General features: G+C 46.4%; 1 protein-coding gene across 1 annotated transcript in view; it reads right to left on the reverse strand.

The window, feature by feature from the left end:
* Window positions 1-25,299, reverse strand: part of GPR179 (G protein-coupled receptor 179) — a 289,378-nt gene extending 264,079 nt beyond the window's left edge. Inside the window, exon 1 of the mRNA XM_078645602.1 lies at window positions 24,221-25,299. Coding sequence (XP_078501728.1) covers window positions 24,221-25,299 — 1,079 coding nt within the window. The remainder of the gene's footprint in view (window positions 1-24,220) is intronic.
* Between the last annotated feature and the right edge of the window lie 340 nt (window positions 25,300-25,639).

Here is a 25,639-nt window from a genome sequence, read left to right on the forward strand (position 1 = left end):
CCACTAGATGAATTAACCAAAACGTTTAAGACACCATCTGAAAAGAGTTGTAAACTAGTTTGAAAATTACGTGAAGGTTCGTCAAACGATGCCAAAGTTATCAGCAAAACAAAAAATACTCCGTCTATGGAAACTAGGTCCTAACTATAACTACCTAATGGCGACCCCCAGTAGGATATATATATATATATATATATATATGATTACAGCAAAGTTTTCTTCAAAGGAAGACACCGCACACCACCTCAAATGTATGACTTATTTGTTTATTTCTTGTAGGTTCCCCACCTACGCGTTTCAGACAGGTAAACTGTCCTTGATCACGGTAACTTTGCTGTAATCATTGATTTGCGAGGGTGTCCCGAACCTCGCCGCCTGCACCAGCTTGTGGCCGCTCCTCTCATATTGGGACGCTTGCTGTAAAAAAAAAAAAAAATATATATATATATATATATATATATATATATATATATATATATATATATATACTGATAAAACCAAAGGTTAAAGTGACTTTACAGTCAGGTGTTGAAGTGAGATGTGTTCAGTGATGTCATAAATGTTTTCATTTTACATGCCATTAGTGATGCAATATGTGAGGTAATAAGCAGTGCACGATGGAAACCCAAGTTATAGTTAGGTGACTAAACTATAAATGTGTGTGTGTGTGTGAATCCACCCACCTTTCAGATTTTTAGTGAACATCCTCATTTAGTACACTAGGATTATAGTGCAAATGATCAACTAATAGTGTAATATATTACAGATCGACAATGTTGTCTCAGTCCTCATAGTGCAGTTGTGCCTCAGGATCTTTGGCATGGTGGAGCTTCAATACATTATAGTGGTCCTGCCATAAGTTGATCCTCTATGGCATATTGTTGGCATTGTGTTATCCTAGAATAAGGTTTATATTGCTTGGCATATTGATGACATTCTTACCTTTAATTGCAGATGATTGTGAGCAACTTTGGCATTAATGGCCATCCTTAGCATAATGCTCGCCCTGGTATATGATGGGAAGCACCCTATTGCACCCCCAAGCATCTGGTAGCTAGAAATTGGTGACTATCACCACTGCCATCTAAAGGCTACCCGTCCCAAAAGTTTTTTGTAGTCTAGTCATAAGGTGCTACTTCTCGAAATACTGTGACTATTCTAGGAATTATGATAGTGCTGGCACAAGGTGGCCTTTCTTGGCTTTTTATGGGCAATATATGCACTGTGGTGGCCATTGTATTAGATTCCATTTTGTTTTATATTGTAGATGTTCTAGACATTATCTTGGCCCTAATTAAAAAAAAATGTTGGCATTCTTTGCATTATGGTGATCCTGTCATAAGATTGCCATCTTGGTATTATTGTGGCCATTTTAGTGCTTGTGGCAAACAAGTATTCCATGGTTTGGGTATCTTTTGGCGATTCCAGATGGAGTGGTGACTAGTCATGACTTAATGCTACTACAGGCATATGGTGGCAGGATACCCTGGCATTTCCCTGCATCTCTTGGCCACCACCACCTGACAATTAGCAATGGTTACCATGCCATCTGATGCCCATGGAGCTCTGCAGGTCATATGGTAATCACGGAAAAAGGTAACCTTCTTTTGAATATTGTTCACACCCTAAGTTTTATGGTAACCCTGCAATAAGATGGCCTTTCTTGGAATATAGCGAGCATGCTGTTCCTTATAGTGGACACAGTGCCAGAGGATAGCACTCTAGGGGCCCAATTCCGATGCAGTTTGGAAATTATTCCAATCAAATCGCTTTGGGAATGTTTTCTGACCGACTCGGATCGGGAGAGTCCCACCGACTGAGTACGATGTATCCGGAGGTTTCCAGATACAATTTGGTCAGACTCCTATTAACTTCAATGGGAGCGTATGTTCTGACGGAATGATAGGCTTCCATTGAAGAAAGGGGTGGCTGGGGAAAATCGGGCACCCCCTGGTGCCTGCCACTCTGTGCATGGCTGGCATGGGGGGACCCATTGGTTCCCCCATGGGCCCCCAAAGTCTGATTCCGACTTCCGATTTCGAGTCGGACAGCACGATTCAGAAAGGCTGTCTGACTCCAACCTCGTCATCGGTCATTCGGAAACGCTGCCCATAGAGAGACGTACGAGTCTGCTCCGTACTGCTTGGTCATTCCAAATGCTGTCGGGTTCGGATTGGGATATTCCTAACGTCTAACTCGCATCGTACTCGGTCGGTCGGAAACCTTTCTGATTCGGTCGGAAAGACACGTTCCCGATTCGGACGGAGCAAATCCTGTTAGAAGGGCTTCTAACCGCATCAGAATCAGCCCCTAGGTTGGAAAACAGACCAGGACTCTTGACAAAGGTATGACTATAGAGCCGTTGATCCCACTAAACATCCTAGGGGGAAAATAGGGATGACCAATGTGTCCTCCCATTCTATGTAAGTTTGCATGAATTGCATGTCTTAGTTAGTGAAGGATTACAATTTCCGAACCACAACTGGATTTCTGACATATTGTTAGGGTTATTTTGGTCCTGATGAAGGCTGCCTGACCCACATGGGCATCACCACAAAGTAGACAGCAACATGTACACCTGAACAGTGAAACATAGATAATTAATGCCATATTGTGGCCAGTTACAGTCCCACTATAGTAAGTAAAGGGATTGGTTGTTCAATAGGTGGACGCCCCTTATATTTGGTGACTAGATTTCGAAGATGGTAGGCATTCATGGCTTGTGGCTGTGATACATGTAGCAAATTATGTCCTTGAATTGCAGAACTTATGAATTCTTTAAGTAAATGACAAGCTGATATTTCAGGGGCCAAACATTCAAAGTTACTAAAATGGTTAAACATGAAAACGTGTTATTTAGAGGACAAGAATGTTATTTTGAAAAATTGACACGTTTTTAATTACCAAAGTGAAAAACTGTTTTTAGGAAAAAATATGTATATTTTCAGAAATTGCAAGCAGATGTTGTATTGTATTGCCATAATATTTTTAAAGTTAGGAATGGTTATTCGTGATGTTATTTGTATGGTGCCAGATGACACTTCCTACTTGGCTGCTATTACAAGGAGATCAAACGTGTACCAGAGGATATTATATAGACTCTCATGCATATATCCAACACAACATCGATATGCTGTATAGTTGTCTATCACTGAGCTCATAACAGCACTCTCCACCACAACATGTTGCAGACTAATATCCTACAGAACACACTTGACAGAACTCCTAACACACATCCCACACAGCCCAGATACATCATCTAGGGCCCGATGTAGGTAAATCTGATTTACCGACTCTAGAATACCGAATTTTACCGATTCGGTATTCTAGATTTGGTAAATCAGATGTAGGAAAAAATTCGGTAATTTTTACTGAATCCGTGTGATTCAGTAATTACCGAATCGGTATTTACCGATTCGGTAATTGCCATTGATTTCTATGGGCCTTGAGGCCCATAGGAATCAATGTCAATTACCGAATCGGTAAATACCGATTCGGTAAAATTACCGATTTTGCAAGGTGGACAGGGTGTCACTTTGACACCCTGTTGCACCTCTAATTCTGGCTTGTGTGCCATGTGGCACACATACATGCCCTAAGGGCCCTAAGGGCATGTATGTGTGTCACATGGCACAGGTGTACATGCACAGATGTGCATGTACACAGGTATTTGTTATTTACCATGACATAGTATGGCATGGTAAATAACGAATTCTTAAGGGCCTGTGGCACTGTTTCCAGTGTCACCTACATATAGATTTACCGATTCGGTAAATTTACCGAATCTGTATTTTACAGAATCGGTAAATTTACCGATTCTGTAAAATATAGGCCCCCTGCATCTCAATCACCAAATACCGAAATCGGCCGTTACCGACCGGTATTTGGTGACCTACATCTGGCCCCTAGTCTGGTATCACAGTGATGGTCAGAACTCCTTAATTTGACCCAACAATACTCACTACACAGCGCCTTTCCAATCAAGCTTATGCTTTGACTTTCTCAAACAGAACATGCTAGACAGACTCCTGAAGCACCCAGCATGACAGTAAAGCCACACAGTTTACAAAGCACTGCAGACTCAACTGCACTCCCTCACACAACATCAACATACATCTTAGAACCATTCAGAACAACTTACCAAAAACAAATTACACCAAATCGCGAACAACACTTTATCATTGCTATGTACCTAGGTGGTGATGCTGCCTAGAAAGCAAGATGCGTAGGCGTAACGAAAAATCGCAAAGTCCTTTGGTACACCCATATGCACACACTTTAAACATCTTTAGCAGGATCAAACTCACTTTATTTTCACATTAATGAACATGAACCATTATTACTCTACAGGTTTAACTACCGTATACAACTATACACAATCAAACACAACGAAGCAACCATGCACAAACAACTGATGTGAATCACAAAACTGTATGGAAAGGGAACATCATTTAGGAACTCATTTTGTTGCCATAGTAATGGTAGAAGGTAATATACAGATGCTCATAACATAATTCAACATATTTATTGATAATGCCTTTTGATAATAGTATCATCACAGCTGCAGGAGCCTGTAATATGGTGTAACCTTAGTCATGTTTTCTTTGTGAACCAGCATGCCCTTGTCTAATTTGGACGGTAATATTGTAGGATTCTGAGATATTAATCACTTTTAATTTCCCCACCAGTCCTCTACAAGAGGATTCTCAGTCATCATCATCAGTTCCACTTCCTGGGTAGGCTGGTTCACTCACTTGATGCGTTAACCTCTTTAATGTGCTTGACAAACCTTTGTAATGCACTTGACGTGTCATCAAGAACTCTAACAAAGAAAATCCTTCAGGTGCAAGCACCAGAACCATTTGCTTTTTAAAACATAAATATTAAAGTCATTTTTTTTAACATTTTTCCAGATTCCTGAACTTTCCTTCCGAAAAGTATGAGGAAAAGAATTTGATTTTAGCCAAAATGTTAGGTTTTCAGGGCATTCAAGGAAAGGAAACATTATGGAGTCCACACACTTCACACAACCCCATCTTTTCAGGGTTTTTAGTTTTCAAAAATCTCGAGGTGTAGTAACATTCTCTAGGTGGCGGCCTAACCCAAGCCCTAATACCACATCTACCCACATTGCCAAAATAGATCAATTTGAAATATCAAAATGTTGATATCTCCACATTGTGTGTTGGGGCCTTTCCTGTCGTGGGTATGGCCACACAAGTGGAGTACCGTTTTTTGCAGGAAATGTGAAAATACACACTAGTAGTACATTTGTTATCATAAATTGAATTTCTCTTTTTTTGCTTCCAAATGTAAGCCAGTGTGCAATAAAGAACACATTTTACAAAATGCTATCTGAATCACATGAGTTACATAAGTAACCCCAAATTCACAGTTTTACAAATCACCAATATTCCTAAACTCAGTATCTTGGTCACATTTCAAAAATGCATAGGCTTCCTTCAGATCCATTTTTCATTCATTGGTTCTTACCATATGAATTGTTGCATGGTCATTATACAATGATATATCATTATACGCTGCTGCTCAGTTACTGGATCTGGCTATCACATGTTTTTAGGCAACCTGCAAACACTATATATCCATGTGACCCGAAGGGTTTGATTGACGTAAAGGTATGTTACTTTTGCAATTCAGCCATCGGGGCAAAAAACTGCAGCTGAAAACATTGACATCTATTTCAATTTTTACTTCTTGTATGGATTTCTTTTTTCATTTCAATGATTAATGTCTCTGGAACAACCATGAGCAATCTACACAAATGACAAATACATTTGGAATGTTGTCTACTTTTCAGAAATGTACAGCTTTCTTGATTTACAAATGGATTTCACACCTGTTTGCACCACAAACTGCAAGCAAGTAGAAACCACAAAAAAAATTGGAAAAATGGACTGCCACTTACAGAAATTCAACATTGTGATAAAAAATGTTTTTTTTACTGCTCTGCTTGTTTCTCAAAGCTGCGAAGATGATGAGCTTATCAGAGCAGACCTTTTGTTAATGCCATATTAGGAGAAAAAATACATTGTTTCTTGCACAGCGTGTTTTCACATTTAAAAAACAAAAACATATTTTGCTGTATGCTCTGTCCTTTTAGGGCAATCTTCAAACCTTGGATACTTTCTTGAATTGTCAACATGTGAGAAATAAAGGGTGCACATCTGGCCTGGATTCCTTTTGTGAAAACAACTTATGAAGGCTTAAGATTGAAGTGCCCAAAACATAAAAAAGGGCTTAGCTAAGACATTAAGGGGTAGATGTACAAACATTAGGAATCCCAAGTCGGTAATTGGTATTCCTAATTTATGAAACTCATTGAGTTTCACAGGGGTTCCTTGTGGGTCGCAAATCGACCTCATGAATATTAATTAGATAGTTCATGTTTTGCGACCCATTGGGAATCGCAGCCATCAGAGGAATGGTGGCCTGCTGAGGTCAGCAGACCACCATGTCTATGATCAGGGCCGGCCTGAGACATGTGCAAGCTGTGCACCTGCACAGGGCCGCCAAACCCCAGGGGCCGCCACGCCAATATATATCCTTAGATACATATTTGCATGGCGGCCCCTGGCAGGGATTTGGCGGCCTCGGGCCCCCTACCTACACTCCCTGCTCAGGGCCTCCGTGAGCCTAGAGCCGGCCCTGCTATGATTGTTTTTTTAATACATCACATTTTTTTTTTTAATGCATCCTATTTTCCTTCAAAAGGAACAAATGAAACCTTTTAGTTTCATTTTTTTTAAGAATAGGCAGTGGTCCGTGTTACCCCTTCACCATTGCGAATGGGTTACTACCATTTTTAACCTGGTGGTAAAGTATTACTGTTGTGTGAGTGAAATTTGCTCGCCAAACAGTAATACATACATACCGATTCTGTATTTGGAAGGGCTGCCCTAAACACGCACCTTCCGAATACCAAATCACAAATGCAGAATGTGATTCAAGTTACAGAATTTCTGTTTGCATTTTGAACATTTGAAAAGAAAATTCTGGTCACAAACAACCCGATTCTGTGAATCAAGCTGTTTGTAACCGGAATAAGGCTTAGTACATCTGGCTCTAAGTTCACTAGCTGTTCTTTCATTGATGAGATAAGATATCCAAGCCCAGCCCAACTAATACTCAGAGTTCCGCTTTTTCGGTTTGCTTTTGAGCTAGCAGTACTTATGTGGCAAACAGTTTTTGGGGTGTGAGTATGGAAATTGGTTCAAAGCAGCTTTGTGTCTTTTTGACCACTGCACCTTGAATGTCCACAAAAGTAGTCTGCGATTCCAAAAGCTTATGCATTGCAACAACTTTGCACTTTTTCGGTAAGCCCAACAAAAGTTAGCACTTCCTGGAGAGTATAGGTCACTAGATGCTATTCCTTGCTGTTTGCCTTCAGTGCCATCTTCTGGGTATTAATCAATGTGGATTTGTATAGCAAGGCTTATCACCCGTGAGGGTATACAGGTGTTGAGCGTGCTGCTGCAGGGGGTGGTGGGGTCTGTCGAACATCCAGGTCTTAAGTTCTTTTCTGAATTCCCAGTAGAGATGATGAAGTCCATAGGGGAAGTGGGAGGCCAAGCCTTTGGGGCCTTATAAGTGTTTAGCCATGCAACAGTTGATGTTGTTGCATAAAGGATATTGTGCTGGATAACTAAACACTTATAAGGCCCCACAGGCGAGACCTATTGGCTATGCCAATGCTTGTTTTGGATATGCTCTTGAGATGGGATGGTATCTGTGAGCGATGCCTTAGTTAGCATCCTCTGAACCTTCTATGAGTGCACATGGTCACCGTGGGTGGACTGTCCGTGTCCCCAACAGTGTAGCACTGGTGACACATAGCAGCAGGGATGGGGGCGGGTAGGCAATAAAATACAGGTAAAAGCTGAGGGAGCGAGTGTTCTCATATGTGAGGAACAACTGTTCTGGCGATTTTGAAAAACAAACCAAATAGTAGCATGTGTTTTCTCTACACGTCCTATTAATGGCAACTGCTTGCCTTTACTTGCCTAGCAATGCATAAGGCCACCTAAGTTCCAGCTTTTCGCCAGCTTCACGATTATTGCCAGGAAGTGAGATCGGGCCGGAGAGCTGCACAAACAGCAGCGGCGCTGACAGCTACAGTACATTATGCAGTGGAAGGATTCTCTCAGAAGGTGAATGAAACCTCTGGAGACGACAGATCCATCCATTCCAATTATATCAGCACCCTGTGGAGCTCTGGCGAGTGCTGCGCACGTGGACTCGCCGAATCCTTCTGCTCACACATTTCCTTCCCAGCACCCACTTTATTTATTTATTATATTTATTTATTGAGCTTAGAGAGCGCGACAGCTACCCAAAAAGGGTTTCCCGGCGCTAACGAAACAGTGAGCTAGAAAGCTAAAAAATTACTATCATGTAAAATCAAAGGTAATTATTGATCAAATAGCCAGGTCTTAATGGCTCTGCGAAAGCGGGAATAACTAGGTTCCATTCGGATAGTCAAAGGGAGAGAATTCCACAGCTTTGGGCCCAATAAGGAAAGGGACCTGCCTCCCATTCTGGAAAGGCGAATCTTGGGCAAGCTAAAAAGGCCAAGAGATGAAGAACGCAAACAGCGAGCAGGGGTATACAAATACACCAAAGATTGTAGGTATCTCGGGGCCATACCCCATTTTATTTTGTGCATATAGCTGACAGTTTTAAACTTGACTCTACTCTCGACCCTTAGCCAATGTAATGAGGGAGATATCCTGACATGTGTTCCCTTCTATGACATTTACATAACAGCCGCGCAGCGGCATTTTGGACAAGCTGAAGGCGTCTGATGACCGCCTGTGACGCCCCTAGGTAGAGAACGTTGCCATAATCTAACCTAGAAGTAATCAGGGCATTAACTACTGACTTCTGTGAGTCTTCTGGCAACATCCAAATGATTTTTTTTTAGCCAACATAAAATGATGAAACATAAGGCAGTTCCTAACCTGGGGCTGCATAGTCAGGCCTTAATCAATGGTCACCCCCAAATTTAGCACCTGGTCAGAAGTAATGGGGAGGGCTCCCATTTGTAATGGCCAGTGTCTAGGACTCCAGAGGTCCTGCTTAGGACCCAATATAAGGACCTAAGTTTTTCCACCATTCAGGTTAAGCAAATTATCACTCATCCACTTGGCAATTGTCCTGAGACCGGATTGAAGGAAGGAAGTAGACGCTTGATCTGAAGTTGACAGTGAAAAAGTAATTTGGGAGTCGTCTGCATACATGAACATAGTCAAACCTTCCCGTTCGGCAATCTGTGCGAGAGGTGTTACATATAAGTTAAAAAGCAGTGGACTGAGTACCGAGCCTTGAGGTACCCCATACAGAGACAGATGAGTATTAGAGTAGGCTGAATTTGAGAAGATTTGAAATGTTCGCTGAGTAAGAAAAGATGCGATCCAGTCCAGGGCTAAACCACAGATGCCCATTGCAGAGAGAGACTTTAGGAGTATGGTGTGAGAAATGGTGTCAAATGCTGCGCTGAGATCAAGAAGTATCAGCGCAGCTGTGTCCCCTCTGTCCAGCATATGGCGTAGATTCTCTGTGACGCCCAACAATGTAGTCTCTGTAGAGAAATCTGGGCGGAAACCTGATTGAGACAGGTGAAGTTACGCATTTTCCTCTGTAAACTGGGCGAGATGATGGTGAACATGCCGCTACAAAATTTTGGAAAAAGCAGGCAAAAGGGAGATGGGTCTGAAATTGGCAAGAATCTTCGGATCAGCCAACGTTTTTTTCAGCAGTGGTGTTACCATAGCATGTTTCCACATAGCTGGAACATTTGCATTTAATAGCGACCGATTGAGGGTTCTACAGATCTCAGAGAGCTGAGGCATGTCCAAAAGTTGGATGTATGACGTTACAACGCATACTTTTACAACGCCTACCTTTACAACGCGGTTTTTACCACGCATACCATTACAACGCATAGCGCTTTGGGGTGCTGGATAGTGAATAGTTTAATTTACTATTCCAACTCCAGTCCCCGTGGGTAGTAGGGAAGGTTATTGGATAGTAAATTAACCTATTCCCTATCCTAGAGCGCCCCCCAGAGCAATGCGTTGCAATAGTTTGCGTTGTAAAAGTTGCGTTGTAATGGTAGGTTGTTGTAAAAGTTTCGTTGTAAAGGTTACATACCCCAAAAGTTTGAGTATAGAGATTTGAAGAGGATCAGCTGGTGATCCAGATTTTAGTTTGCCTAAAATATCTTTCAGGCCTTGCACATTAATCTCAGGCCAGGAAGTAAGGGGCTCATACGTCAGGCATGGTTGAGAGGCAGAGCCCAGATCGGTATTACTAGCATGATCGATATTATTGGCATCGGGCGCCCGATGCTGATTTTTTATATCCAAATAAATAGTGTCAATCTTTTTTGTGAAGAACCGGGCAAGTTCCGCACATTGATCACTGCTCAAAGGCATTGGTCTAGCAATCGTTTGGGCACCCACAAGTTCTTTGACTAAGTTAAATAATATTTTAGATTTGTTAGTTGCCTCTGAAATGGTCCTGGCAACATAGCCCGCTCTAGTTATTGCACAGGTCTTGTGATATTCCTTTAGTTCATTCCTATAAGTGAGCCCTGCTTCTGAGGAATAGTCTTTCCTCCAGATGCGTTCCAACCTTTTGCATTTGGATTTCTCCACTTTTAGTGATTCATTGAACCATAACGCTGGGGATTTATGGACACTAACTTTTTTGTGTGATAGGGGAGACAACTATCAATCGCCTCCTTAAGCCACATGTTTACCTTGAGTGACACTGTTTCCATGTCGTCCGAATCTAGGACAAAGCCCAGAGTTTGGAAATCCAAAGCATTATTTAAGTGATTCATATCAAGCTTTTTCCAATCTCTATTCCAAGTTCTTAGAGTCCTAATAAAAGGAGTAGTATCTGGGATGACCAAACTAAATTTAGATAGGAAATGATCAGTCCAATGTAGCGGCAAAGCGGGAAAACAATGTATGTGTGGGAGATTGGACAGAATAGGGTCCAATAAGTGGCCGCCGCTGTGGGTGGGACCCGCATTCCACAGCGTTATGTTCATTGCCGCAAGGTCATCGAGGAAGTGTTTGCCTATATTGTTCTTAGGATCCTCAAGGTGAATATTGAGGTCACCCAGAATGGAAAAATTACTGGAGTTTACCAAAATCAATGCAGTAATGTCCAAAAATTGTGTTATCCATGACTGTAAAGGGCCAGGCAGACGATAAACTAAGAGCCCAGTAAGCGTATAATTTGGAAGCAAAGCCAGTTTAAAAAGAGCAGCCTCGCAAGTGCTCAAGGAGATTGGTTCTAGAGTACACTGCAACGTGTTTTTAAATATGATCGCAATGCCCCCCCAATTTTCTTCAGTCTGTCACTCCTGACAATCGCATAATTCAAAGGAAGAGCTTCCGCGATGTCGGGCCCAGAACTGTCATGCAGCCACGTTTCTGTAAGAAACAGGGCATCAGGTGACTCGTCAGATAAAAGATCGTAGATGTTTCTTTTGTGCTTGCTTAGAGATCAGCAATTCAAACTGCCAAAAAGCCAATTTGGAGAGGATTTGGGGCCAGAAGAAAAGCGACAACATAGTTGCGGAACATCCAGATGAAAATTACAAGTATGACAAGAACTTGGGTTTAGCCAATCGCTGGAAAAAATATTACATTTAAAATTCTCCTTAGTTCGTAGTGCATGCAGTGTGTCAGACGAGTAACCCGTACGGGTCGATGGATTTTGACCAGGGGTCATGGGCCATGGGCCCGGCCTGGCGTGAACGGGCGCAGACGGGCTTGCCTTTGGAGGCGCCTTTGGCGCGCCGTCGGCGCGCACGCTGCGCGCGTCCGCTGGGCGGGTAATGATGGCCATAATATGCAGGTGAGTGCGGGAGGGGCGAAGAAACTAGAGCGTAGGCCCTGTCTGCTTCCCCCAAGATATCTGCCCCCCTGGCTGTTCCGAGCACCAGCGCCTAATCGGCTGAGCAGGGAAAATTAAAACGTAATAAGGTGGGTAGCAACTCCAAAGAAAAATAAACAGTTTTAAAAATGCATTAAGCAGTAAGTAAAATTCAAGCGAACTCGCTTTCCCGGCTTCCGCCTCAGGAAAGGTGCATACTATCTCGCAAGCGCGCGAGGGTTCAGCCTCAATTTATGTGCAGGTGAGGGCGGGAGGGGCGGTGAAACTAGAGCGTAGCCCCTGTCTGCTTCCCCAAGATGTCTGCCCCCCTGACTGTTCCAAGCACCAGTGCCTAATTGGCTGAGCAGGGAAAATTAAAACGTAATAAGGTGGGTAGCAACTCCAAAGAAAAATAAACAGTTTTAAAAATGCATTAAGCAGTAAGTAAAATTCAAGCGAACTCGCTTTCCCGGCTTCCGCCTCAGGAAAGGTGCATACTATCTCGCAAGCGCGCGAGGATTCAGCCTCAATGTATGTGCAGGTGAGGGCGGGAGGGGCGAAGAAACTAGAGAGTAGCCCCTGTCTACTTCCCCCAAGATGTCTGCCCCCCTGACTGTTCCGAGCACCAGCGCCTAATCGGCTGAGCAGGGAAAATTAAAACGTAATAAGGTGGGTAGCAACTCCAAAGAAAAATAAACAGTTTTAAAAATGCATTAAGCAGTAAGTAAAATTCAAGCGAACTCGCTTTCCCGGCTTCCGCCTCAGGAAAGGTGCATATTATCTCGCCTTCTTTAACGAAGCCAGATGCGGCACTGCTGGATCCGTGCAAACACAATTGAAATCCAACCGTCTCCTGTTCCATATTTTTAAACAGACTATGGCGAGAAATGCATATGTAAAATTTGAATAAAAACATTCTTAATAAAACATGACTTTGCAATTCGATCTTTTAAAATCTCAAGCTCGTCAGGATGGACACACAGCGTAGGAGACCGTGCTAGCAGAAATATTGATACTCGACACGGAATTCAGAATTGAAACTTTATTTCGATTCATAATTCATAAAAAACAGAATCATAAAAGTATGACATGGCATATAATATAATACAATACATATAATATAGAAATATTGATACTCGACACATGATTCCGGGAAGCGCAGAGAATCCGAAAAGAAACATGATTTCAATTGCTTGTCCTAAAGTTAATACAAACATTTCTCAAGACAATCGGATACGGGGAAGAGTGGCCCAATTAAATGTGTGCGCTCTTCTGCAAAACCTATATAGCTAACTCTGAAATACTGCCGGTGTGAACACGCATCTGGTGTGTGCAGGAAAACAAGCAGAGATTCCATCCACTTCTTAGAAAAGTATAAACTGAACATTCTCTTTTGATGTGTTTTTGCTGGATACATTAAACAAGCATTATATACACACAGTCATTCCTATATATAAAATAATAATTCACACCATGCAAAGGCATTCGAGAAGATTTTGTATACATGCACAAACGCACAGCTCAAAGTCAGTCATACTTTACACATAGTAGCACTACTACGGAGCTATACACAAAGTACAAAGGCGTACACAATCTACACAAACACACAGGCATGCACAAAGGCACAAGCACAACATTCGCACAGCACACACACGCCATAAAATGTGATACACACATCATTGTACACATTTATTGCCCAAGCAAACACGCATGAGCGTTTACATACACAATGACTCATGCACAAGCTCACAAGTAACGTGCAGTGGGGTACACACAGAGAAATATGCTGCTCTATGCAAGCACACATATAGAATACTGGACCAAACTGACGAGAAGACGGACAGGCACTCCGGGGCGCAAGCTGAAGCCTTCAACCCGTCCTGTTTGTTTGCTTTTCTCGGGGGAGGCAGCTGGCCCAGAGCGGTGGCCGCTGCCCGGGGATCAGGGTGGCGCGGGCGCTGCAGATGACAGAAGCCGCCACCCATTGTCCCGGGGAGGTAACAATGCCAGGAGACTCCGTGTTTTTCCAGGGCCGACTTTCTTATTTACCTTGCGATAACTGGCCGGAAAGTGACTCGTATGTTGGAAATAACGCAGCTCCGGTGCGGGGCTCATAAGACGGGCTAGCGAGGCATCGCATGGAGGCATGAATGGGCCTTCATCCTACCGCTGAATGGGAGAGCCTGGGACGCTTCCTGCAGCCGCAGAGGGTGCAAGGGCGGGAGGAGCATGGGAAAGCATCTGCGGAGAACTGTATGGGTGCCACGAGCTCTAATGTAAGGAAGGAAAACGCCCCCCATGCTCGGCTAGGTAGTAAAAGGCAGCCATAATTGGTGCGCAGCGGGGCCCACACACCAGCTGGGCCCCGCCGCCAACACACCTGCCGCGCTAATGACGGCCACGCTCCTTGGAGTGATTGCAGTGTTCTCATGTCAATTAAAATTAATACTGTTGACATTTATTTGGGCTCTTTCTAGTCAGTATAAAACAATCGCAATACCAGTATAAACAAGGGAGGGACTGGTAGCATCTGAAACAAGCGTGCACACGCTAAAAGTAAAAAAAAAGTGTAGGCAAATGTGAAAGCGTTTCACTTGCGGGAGCGAGCAGCACCAGGAGCAATAATTGCTACCATATGGCGCTGCTCGCTCCCGCAAGTGAATCGCCAAATGTGCACGCGTTGCCATTGAAGGCAATGGAACGCGTACACGTTTTTTGGCTGAAAAGCCGAAGCAATTGCTAGAGGTCTTTTGCCTATGCAGCGCATGCTTGCTGAGTGAGCAAGACCTGAAAAATTCACATCCTGTTCCTTGGTAGGACTAGGGGCAGGCACTGCATGCACACAGATCGTGAAAAAGGAACTGTGACATTTTTACAGATATGTAGTCAAATGTGCGCTCCATTCAGTGGAAAGGAACTCGTTTTTCGCTCTGAGCATTCGGGAGGTGATTGAGACATTGTCAGAGTTTTCGGTAATACTGGTATCTGTAATATTACAAGGAATTTAGCAGCGGTGTTTGTGCATGTAATCCAAGTCTAAGGGTGTGACATAGAGAGAGAGAGAAGTTGAACCTCTTTCCTGACCTGTCATAGACTGCTCCATCAATACTGGTATATCCACAAAGCAGAAAGAAACTCTTGGGCTCTCAGATACACAGAAAGAGTGCCAGTACTCACACTTCCTCCAGGAACCCCTGTACTCAGATATACACAGAAAGAAACTCCTAGACTTTCAGATATACACAGAAAGTTCCAGTACTCACACTTCCTCCAGGAACCCCTGTATTCAGAGATACACGGAAAGCTCCTGGACTCGCAGATACACAGAGAGAGAGTGGCAGTACTCACACTTTTACCAGGAACCCCTGTACTCCGAGATACACAGAAAGTAACCCCTGGACTCAAAGATACAGAGAGAGAGTGCCAGTACTCACACCTCAACCAGGAACCCCTGTACTCAGAGATACACAGGAACCCCTGGACTCGGAGACACAGAGAGAGAGTGCTAGTACTCACATTTACACAAGGAACTCCTGTACTCAGAGATACACAGGAACCCCCTGGACTCGCAGACACAGAGAGTGCTTGCACTCACATTTACACAAGGAACTCCTGAACTCAGAGATACACAGAAGGAAACTCCTGGACTCGCAGATACACACAGAGAGTGCCAGTACTCACACTTCCTCCAGGAACCCCGGTACTCAGGTATACACAGAAAGCTCCTGGACTCGCAGATACACAGAGAGAGTGGTAATACTCACATTCACATGAGGAACTCCTGCACTCTTCTGCGTGCTCCTACGCATGTGTGAATGTGGTATTTCTATAGCACAAACCTAGGCAAAGGGCAGCAGAGCAATGTGCAGGGACAAATCCAGCATAAAGTACTCTCCCGGACTCACAGATATCCAGAAAGGAACCCCTGGACTCACAGATACACACGGAGAGTGCCAGTACTCACACTTCCACTAGGAATCCCTGTACTCCGAGATATACAGAAAGAAACTCCTGTACTCTCAGATACACCCAGAGAGTGCCAGTACTCACACTTCCACTAGGAATCCCTGTACTCCGAGATATACAGAAAGAAACTCCTGTACTCTCAGATTCACCCAGAGAGTGCCAGTACTCACACTTCCACTAGGTACCCCGGTACTCCGAGATATACAGAAAGAAACTCCTGTACTCTCAGATACACCCAGAGAGTGCCAGTACTCACACTTCCAATAGGAACCCCTGTACTAAGATATACACAGAAAGAAACCCCTCTACTCTCAGATACACCCAGAGAGTGCCTGTACTCACACTTCCAATAGGAACCCCTGTACTAAGATATACACAGAAAGAAACTCCTCTACTCTCAGATACACCCAGAGAGTGTCAGTACTCACACTTCCAATAGGAACCCCTGTACTAAGATATACACAGAAAGAAACTCCTCTACTCTCAGATACACCCAGAGAGTGCCTGTACTCACACTTCCACTAGGAACCCCTGTACTTAGATATACACAGAAAGAAACTCCTCTACTCTCAGATTCACCCAGAGAGTGCCTGTACTCACACTTCCTCCAGGAACCCCTGTACTTAGATATACACAGAAGGAACTCATGTACTCTCAGATACACCAGAGAGTGCCTGTACTCACACTTCCACTAGGAACCCCTGTACTTAGATATACACAGAAAGAAACTCCTCTACTCTCAGATTCACCCAGAGAGTGCCCGTACTCACACTTCCTCCAGGAACCCCTGTACTTAGATATACACAGAAAGAACTCCTGTACTCTCAGATACACCCAGAGAGTGCCTTTACTCACACTTCCACTAGGAACCCCTGTACTTAGATATACACAGAAAGAAACTCCTGTACTCTCAGATTCACCCAGAGAGTGCCTGTACTCACACTTCCACTAGGTACCCCTGTACTTAGATATACACAGAAAGAAACTCCTCTACTCTCAGATTCACCCAGAGAGTGCCTGTACTCACACTTCCTCCAGGAACCCCTGTACTTAGATATACACAGAAAGAACTCCTGTACTCTCAGATACACCCAGAGAGTGCCTGTACTCACACTTCCACTAGGAACCCCTGTACTTAGATATACACAGAAAGAAACTCCTGTACTCTCAGATTCACCCAGAGAGTGTCAGTACTCACACTTCCACTAGGAACCCCTGTACTTAGATATACACAGAAAGAAACTCCTCTACTCTCAGGTACACCCAGAGAGTGCCTGTACTCACAATTCCTCCAGGAACCCCTGTGCTCAGAGATACACAGAAAGCTTCTGGACGGATGCACATAGCGAGTTCCAGTACTCACACTTCCACCAGGAACCCCTGTACACAGAAAGCTCCTGGACTTGCAGATACACACAGAGAGTGGTATTACTCGCATTTACATGAGGAACTCCTGCACTCTTCCGCATGTGTGGATGTGGTATTTCTATAGCACAAACGTATGCAAAAGGCAGCAGAGCACTGTAGAGAGTCAGAGACAAGCATAAATTACTCTCCTGGACTCAGAGGTACACAGAAAGCTAATAGTATTTCAGATACACACACAGAACTTCTGGAATAAGAGCTACAGAGAGAGAGCTCCAGCCAGGAAACACTAATACACAGACAGCTCTATGGCTGCACACATTAGAAGCTCGAGACTAAAGGGCACGCAGAAAGAGCCCCAGGGCTCACAGATTCACAGAGAGCTCCATGGCTACACACATTAAAAGCTTCGGGACTCACGGTTACACAGAAAGAACTATAAGGCTCCCAGATGCACAGAGAGATCCATGGATACACACAGTACAAGCTCCAGGACTCACAGACACACAGAAAGAGCTCCATGGTTACACACATTACAACCTCTGGGACTCACAGACACAGAGAGCTCCATGGTTACACACAGTAGAAGCTCCAGGACACACAGAAAGAGCTATAAAGCTCACAGATTCACAGAGAGCTCCTTGGCTACACATATTACAAGCTCCAGGACTCACAGATACACCGAAAGAGCTATAAGGCTCACAGATACGCAGAGAGCTCCTAGGCTACACACAGTACACGCTCCGGGACTCACAGACACGCCGAAAGAGCTCTCAGGCTCACAGATACACAGAGAGCTTCATGGTTACGCACATTACAAGCTCTGGGACTCACAGAAACACACAAGAGCCCCAAGGCTCTATGGCCCACACATACAGAGAGAGCTCCATGGCTATACACAATGCAAGCTCCGGGACTTACAGATACACAGAGAGCTCCAAGGCTCACAAATACACAGTGAGCTTCATGGCTGCACATAGCACAAGCTCCATGACTCACATGCACACAGAAAGAGCTCTCAGATTCGCAGATATACAGAGAGCTCCATGGCTGCACACGTTACAAGCTCTAGGACTCACAGATACACAGAACGAGCTCCCTGGTTACTAACATTACAAGCTCTGGGACTCACGGACACACAGAAAGAGCTTTCAGCCTCACAAATACACAGAGAGCTCCATGGCTACACACAGTACAAACTCCAGAACTCACAGAAAGAGCTCCCTGGTTACACACATTACAAGCTCTGGGACTCACAGACACACAGAAAGAGCTGTCAGTCTCACAGATATACAGAGAGGTCCATGGCTACACACAGTACAAACTCCAGGACTCACAGATACACAGAAAGAGCTCCATGGTTACTCACATTACAAGCTCTGGGACTCACAGACACACAGAAAGAGCTCTCAGGCTCACAGATATACAGAGAGCTCCATGGCTGCACACAATGCAAGCTCCGGACTCACAGATACACAGAGAGCAACAAGGCTCACAAATACACAGTGAGCTTCATGGCTGCACACAGCACAAGCTCCATGACTCACATGCACACAGAAAGAGCTGTCAGGCTCACAAATACACAGAGAGCTCCATGGCTGCACACGTTACAAGCTCTCGGACTCACAGATACACAGAAAGAGCTGTCAGGCTCACAAATACACAGAGAGCTTCATGGCTGCACACATTACACACTTCTGGTCTCACAGATACGCAGAGAGTTCCATGGTTACACACAGTACAAGCTCTGGGACTCACAGACACAGAGAGCTCTAAGGCTCACGGATACACAGAGAGCTCCATGGTTACACACATAACAGGCTCTGGGACTCACAGACAGACACACAGAAAGAGCTCTCAGGCTCACAGTTGTACAGCGAGTTCCATGGATGCACACGGCACAAGCTCCATGACTCACATACACACAGAAAGAGCTGTCAGGCTCACAAATACACAGAGAGCTTCATGGCTGCACACATTACACACTTCTGGTCTCACAGATACGCAGAGAGCTCCATGGTTACACACAGTACAAACTCTGGGACTCACAAGCACACAGAAAGAGCTCTCAGGCTCACAGATACAGAGAGAGCTCCATGGTTACACACATTATAAGCTCCGGGACTTACAGATACACAGACAAGAGCGCCATGGCTGCACACAGTACAAGCTCCATGACTCACATACACAAAGAAAGAGCAAGAAGGCTAACAAATACACAGAGAGCTTCATGGCTGCACACAGCACAAGCTCCATGACTCACATGCACACAGAAAGAGCTTTCAGGCTCACAGATACACAAAGAGCTCCATGGCTGCACACAGCACAAGCTCCATGACTCACATGCACACAGAAAGAGCTATCAGGCTCACAGTTACACAGAGAGTTCCATGGATGCACACAGTAGAAGCTCCATTACTCACAGACACAACGAGCTCCATGGCTGCACACATTACAAGCTCCGGGACTCGCAACACACAGAAAGAGCTCTCAGGCTCACAGATACACAGAGAGCTCCACACATTATAAGCTCCGGGACTTACAGATACACAGAAAGAGCTCCATGGTTACTCACATTACAAGCTCTGAGACTCACAGACACACAGAAAGAGCTGTCAGGCTCACAGATATACAGAGAGATCCATGGCTAAACACAGTCCAAACTCCAGGACTCACAGATACACAGAAAGAGCTCCCTTGTTACACACATTACAAGCTCTGGGACTCACAGACACACAGAAAGGGCTCTCAGGCTCACAGATATACAGAGAGCTCCATGGCTGCACACAGCACAAGCTCCATGACTCACATGCACACAGGAAGAGCTGTCAGGCTCACAGCTACACAGAGAGTTCCATGGCTGCACACATTACAAGCTCCGGGACTCGCAGACACACAGAAAGAGCCCCAAGGCTCACTGATACACATAGAGTTCCATGGCTGGACACATTACAAGATCTGGGACTCACAGACACACAGAAAGAGCTCTCAGGCTCACAGACATATAGAGAGCTCGAGGGCACACAGATATACAGAGAGCTCTATGTCTGTACACATTACAAGCTCTGGGATTCACAGACACACAGAAAGAGCTCTCAAGCTCACAGATATATAGAGAGCTCTCAGGCTCACAGACACACAGAAAGAGCTCCAATGCTCACAGATATACAGAGAGCACCATGGCTCACAGATACACATACAAATCTCCAGGGCACACAGATAACGACAGAGATTGAGGACTAGAAAGACAGAGACCCACAGATATGTAGAGAGCTTCAGCACTCACACATGTATAGAGGGAACTATAAGACTCAGATACACAAAGAGTTCCAGGACTGACAGATTCGGGGAGAGAGCTTCAGGACTCACAGATACAGAGCATCTCACAGATACATATAGAGCTCGAGGACGTACAGAACTTCAGGACTCACAGACACGCAGACACCAGCGCTGGTTCAGCCTTGAAGAGACACAACAATCTCACGCAGACTTGAGAGAAGGAGGAAAGTGAGACGGCAGGGGCTCCTGAACCCCAGGTGAGTCCCTTGTCTGGTGTGAATGAAATAAGAACGGCCTAGTTCCCTTAGTCGACCTATGTGAGAAACTCACATCAATATTGCTTGTTTTTATCACACTCCTTGGCTCTGGACTGGAAGTCTTCTGCTCGAAGGAAAGAATCTCTGTAGACTTCCTGTGGTAGATGTTAGACACACGGAGAGCTCGAGGATTTCCATAAACACAGAGACTCACAGATGCCTAGAGAGCTCCAGGACTCACACACGCATAGAGAGCTCCAGGACTCACACACGCATAGAGAGCTCCAGGACTCACAGATTCATAGAGAGCTCCAGGACTCACACACGCATTGAGAGCTCCAGGACTCACACACGCATAGGGAGCTCTGGGACTCACACACGCATAGAGAGCTCCGGGACTCACACATGCATAGAGAGCTCCAGGACTCACACACGCATACAGAGCTCCAGGACTCACACATGCATAGAGAGCTCCAGGACTCACACACGCATAGAGAGCTCCCGGACTCACACACGCATAGAGAGCTCCCGGACTCACACACGCATAGAGAGCTCCCGGACTCACACACGCATAGAGAGCTCCCGGACTCCACACGCATAGAGAGCTCCCGGACTCACACTCGCATAGAGAGCTCCAGGACTCACACACGCATAGAGAGCTCCGGGACTCACACACGCCTAGAGAGCTCTGGGACTCACACACGCATAGAGAGCTCCGGTACTCACACATGCATAAGAGAGCTCTGGGACTCACACACGCATAGAGAGCTCTGGGACACACACATGCATAGAGAGCTCCCGTACTCACACACGCATAGAGAGCTCCAGGACTCACACACGCAAAGAGAGCTCCAGGACTCACACACGCATAGAGAGCTCCCAGACTCACACACGCATAGAGAGTTCCAGGACTCACACACGCATAGAGAGCTCCAGGACTCACACACGCATAGAGAGCTCTGGGACTCACACACGCATAGAGAGCTCCCGGACTCACACACGCATAGAAAGCTCCAGGACTCACACACTCAGAGAGAGCTCCGGGACTCACACACGCATAGAGAGCTCCAGGACTCACACACGCATAGAGAGCTCCAAGGCTCACAGATATAAAGGAAGCTGTGAGACTCACAGACACGGAACTGTGGGACTCACATATATAGAAGGAGCTGTAGGACTCAGGGACATTGAGGGAGGTGAAGGACTCAGGGATATGGAGGAAGCTGTAGGAATCACATTCATAGAGGGAGATGTAGGACTTACATACATAAAAGAAGATGTAGGACTTACAGACATAGAAGAAGCTGTGGGACTCACGGATATAGAGAGATCGGTGGGACTCACAGACATAGAAGAAGCTGTGGGACTCACGGACATAGAGAGATCTGTGGGACTCACAGACATAGAAGAAGCTGTGGGACTCACGGACATAGAGAGAGCTGTGGGACTCACAGATATAGAAGGAGTTGTGGGACTCACAGACATAGAGAGAGCTGTAGGACTCCCAGATATAGAAGGAGCTGTAGGACTCACAGACATAGAAGGATCTGTAGAATTCGCAGATCCAGAGGGAGCTGTAGAACTCACAGATATAGAAGAAACTGTAGGACTCACAGACATAGAGGAAGCTGTGGGACTCACAGATATAGAAGGAGCTGTAGGACTCACAGACATAGAGGAAGCTGTGGGACTCACAGATATAGAAGGAGCTGTAGAATTCGCAAAACCGGGGGAGCTGTAGAACTCACAGATATAGAAGAAACTGTAGGACTCACAGCCATAGAGGAAGCTGTGGGACTCACAGATATAGAATGGGCTGTATGACTCGCAGACATAGAGATGTAGGACTCACATACATGGTAGAAGCTGTGGGACTCACATACATGGTAGAAGCTGTGGGACTCACAGATATAGAAGGAGCTGTAGGACTCACAGACATAGAAGGAGCTGTAGAATTCGCAGATCTAGAGGGAGCTGTAGAACTCACAGATATAGAAGAAACTGTAGGACTCACAGCCATAGAGGAAGCTGTGGGACTCACAGATACAGAAGGAGCTGTAGAATTCGCAGACATAGAGATGTAGGGCTCACATACATGGTAGAAGCTGTGGGACTCACATACATGGTAGAAGATGTGGGACTCACAGATATAGAAGGAGGTGTAGGACTCACAGACATAGAGGGAGCTGTAGGACTCAGACAGAGAGAGCGGTAGAACGCACAGATATAGAGGAGGCTGTGAGACTCACAGACATGGAGCTGTGGGACTCACAGATAGAGAAGAAGTTGTAGGATTCGCAGATCTAGGGGGAGCTACAAGACTCACAGATATATAAGGAGCTGTAGGTCTAGCGGAAATAGAGGGAGCTGAAGGAATCACACACACAGAAGGAGATGTAGGACTCACAGATATAGAAGAAACTGTAGGACTCACAGACATAGAGGAAGCTGTGGGACTCACAGATATAGAAGGAGCTGTAGGACTCACAGACATAGAGGGAGCTGTGGGACTCACATATATAGAAGGAGCTGTAGAATTCGCAAAATCAGGGGGAGCTGTAGAACTCACAGATATAGAAGAAACTGTAGGACTCACAGCCATAGAGGAAGCTGTGGGACTCACAGATATAGAATGGGCTGTATGACTCGCAGACATAGAGATGTAGGACTCACATACATGGTAGAAGCTGTGGGACTCACATACATGGTAGAAGCTGTGGGACTCACAGATATAGAAGGAGCTGTGGGACTCACAGATAGAGAAGAAGTTGTAGGATTCGCAGATCTAGGGGGAGCTACAAGACTCACAGATATATAAGGATCTGTAGGTCTAGCGGAAATAGAGGGAGCTGAAGGAATCACACACACAGAAGGAGATGTGGGACTCACAGATATAGAAGGGGCTGTAGGACTCACAGACATTGAGACTGCTGTACGACTCACAGACATATAGAGAGCTGACGGACTCACAGACATAAAGGGAGCTGTAGACCTCACAGTTGTTGAAGGATATGTAGGACTCACACGTACACGGAGCTTTAGGACTCACGGGAATAGAAGGAGCTGTAGCGCACACACACACGGAGCTGTAGCAGTCACACATATACAGGGAGCAGTAAGGCTCACAGATATAGAAGAAGATGTAAGGTTCACAGACCTAGAGGGAGCTGCAAGGCTCACAGGCCTAGAGGGAGCTGTAGAGTTCACAGATCAGTAGATTCACGACTCACATGTGCACAGAGAGCACTTGGACTCAGACGAAGAGGAAGCCATAGGACACACACAGAGAGGGAGATGACGCAGAAACATCCAGGACTCAGTCTCAGCCTCCTCAATGAAACAAACACAGCAAAGAGCTTCTTTTGTGTAAAATGGTAGTATGTGTGCAACCCCCGAGGCCCAGAGAGCGCGCTCTCGGGGAGCTCAGAGAAAGAGCCACTTACTTGAACTCGGGGCTGAGGTCCGGCTTCAGGCCGTAGAAGGCCGCCGACAGGCTGACCATCCAGGTGGGCAGGAAGGAGCTCTGCTCGCACTCCAGGAAGGGGCTGGACCACCTGACGTGGCTGCGGTTCATGACGTAGCTGTCCCCCCGGCTCCACTTGGGGGTGTCCAGGCTCTTGAGGTCGTTGCTGAGGATGGTCTTGGTCAGCGGGGGGCTCCGCTGCTGCTTGAGGTGGCTGAAGCCCTCGTCCCGGCTGAGGTTGCTGGCGCTGTCGGCGGCCGTGAGGTCCCTCAGCAGGATCTCCTGGCCGCTCTTGGTGGCCTGCAGCACCAGCTGCGGCTTGGAGGACATGGGGTGGGCGTCGAAGGTGAGCGCGGCCCGGGCGGCGCGGGGGTCGCCCTCCAGGACGCTGCGCACCAGGGCGTGGTACCACTCCACGTCTTCCTGCACGCTGGACTCGCGGATGTCGTTGGTCTGGAAGATCATGTTCAGGAAGTTGGTGGCGTGGACCAGGGTGTCGGTGGCGCTGCGGAGGGCGGCGCGGAACCCGGCGCGGGGCTCCCCTTCCAGGCCCCTCATCTCGAACCTCCGGGTGCAGTTGGCCTGCGCCAGCCTGAGGGCATCGCCCGAGTCGAGGAAGGCCAGGGCTGCCTCGGAGCCGTCCGGGTCCACGCGCTCCGCTTCGGGAGTGGGCGGCCAGGTGGGCGCCGTGGAGACGGAGGGCGAGGCCGAGGCAGAGGTGGAAGAGGAGAAGGAATCAGGGGGAGAAAAAGAGGACACCGGAGGGGAGGATGGGGAGGGTGGAGAAGAAGAGAAGGGTGTTGAGGACGAGGAGGAAGAAGGAAGGGATGATGAAGAGTAGGGCAGCGAAGAAGAGGGTGTTGGCGAATAGGGCAGTGAGGAAGCAGATGGAGAGCGAGAGAAAGGGGAGCTTGGAGGGGCCGTGGGAGGCGTGGTCCAGTCCCCAGGTCTCACGTCCCTGACCTCGTCCGGTGACCTCTGCCGCTGGAAGGTCCCCAGGCCGGACAGCATCTCCAGTTGGAAACACCAGAGCAGCGCCCAGTGCAAAGCCGGCCGCATGTCTCGGGGAGGGGCGCCCTGCACCTGGGACCCCGCCAGGCGGTGCTCATTCCAGCCCTAGCCCCCCTGCCTCAGCGCCGCTGCCTCATCCCCTCCGCCCGGCGCGCCGCCTGGCTTCTGGGCCACTGCGAGCCTCGTAGACGGCGACCTCCCCTCGTCGGCAAGTGCCAGCCTCGGGCCCCGGGGACCACATTCAGCGAGCGGGAGTGGACCGTCCGCAGAGCCCTGCCAGCTGCAGGCTGCCCCCTGGCCCCCCTCGTGGGTTTTATTTCGCCCAGGCGAGGTCCACGTCACGGGCTTGGAAGCCTGCTCATCTCTTGGCGCGGCCCTCCTCGCGCAC

Source organism: Lissotriton helveticus, chromosome 5_1 (genome assembly GCF_964261635.1).
Source record: "Lissotriton helveticus chromosome 5_1, aLisHel1.1, whole genome shotgun sequence".
NCBI classification, from domain to species: Eukaryota; Metazoa; Chordata; class Amphibia; order Caudata; family Salamandridae; genus Lissotriton; species Lissotriton helveticus.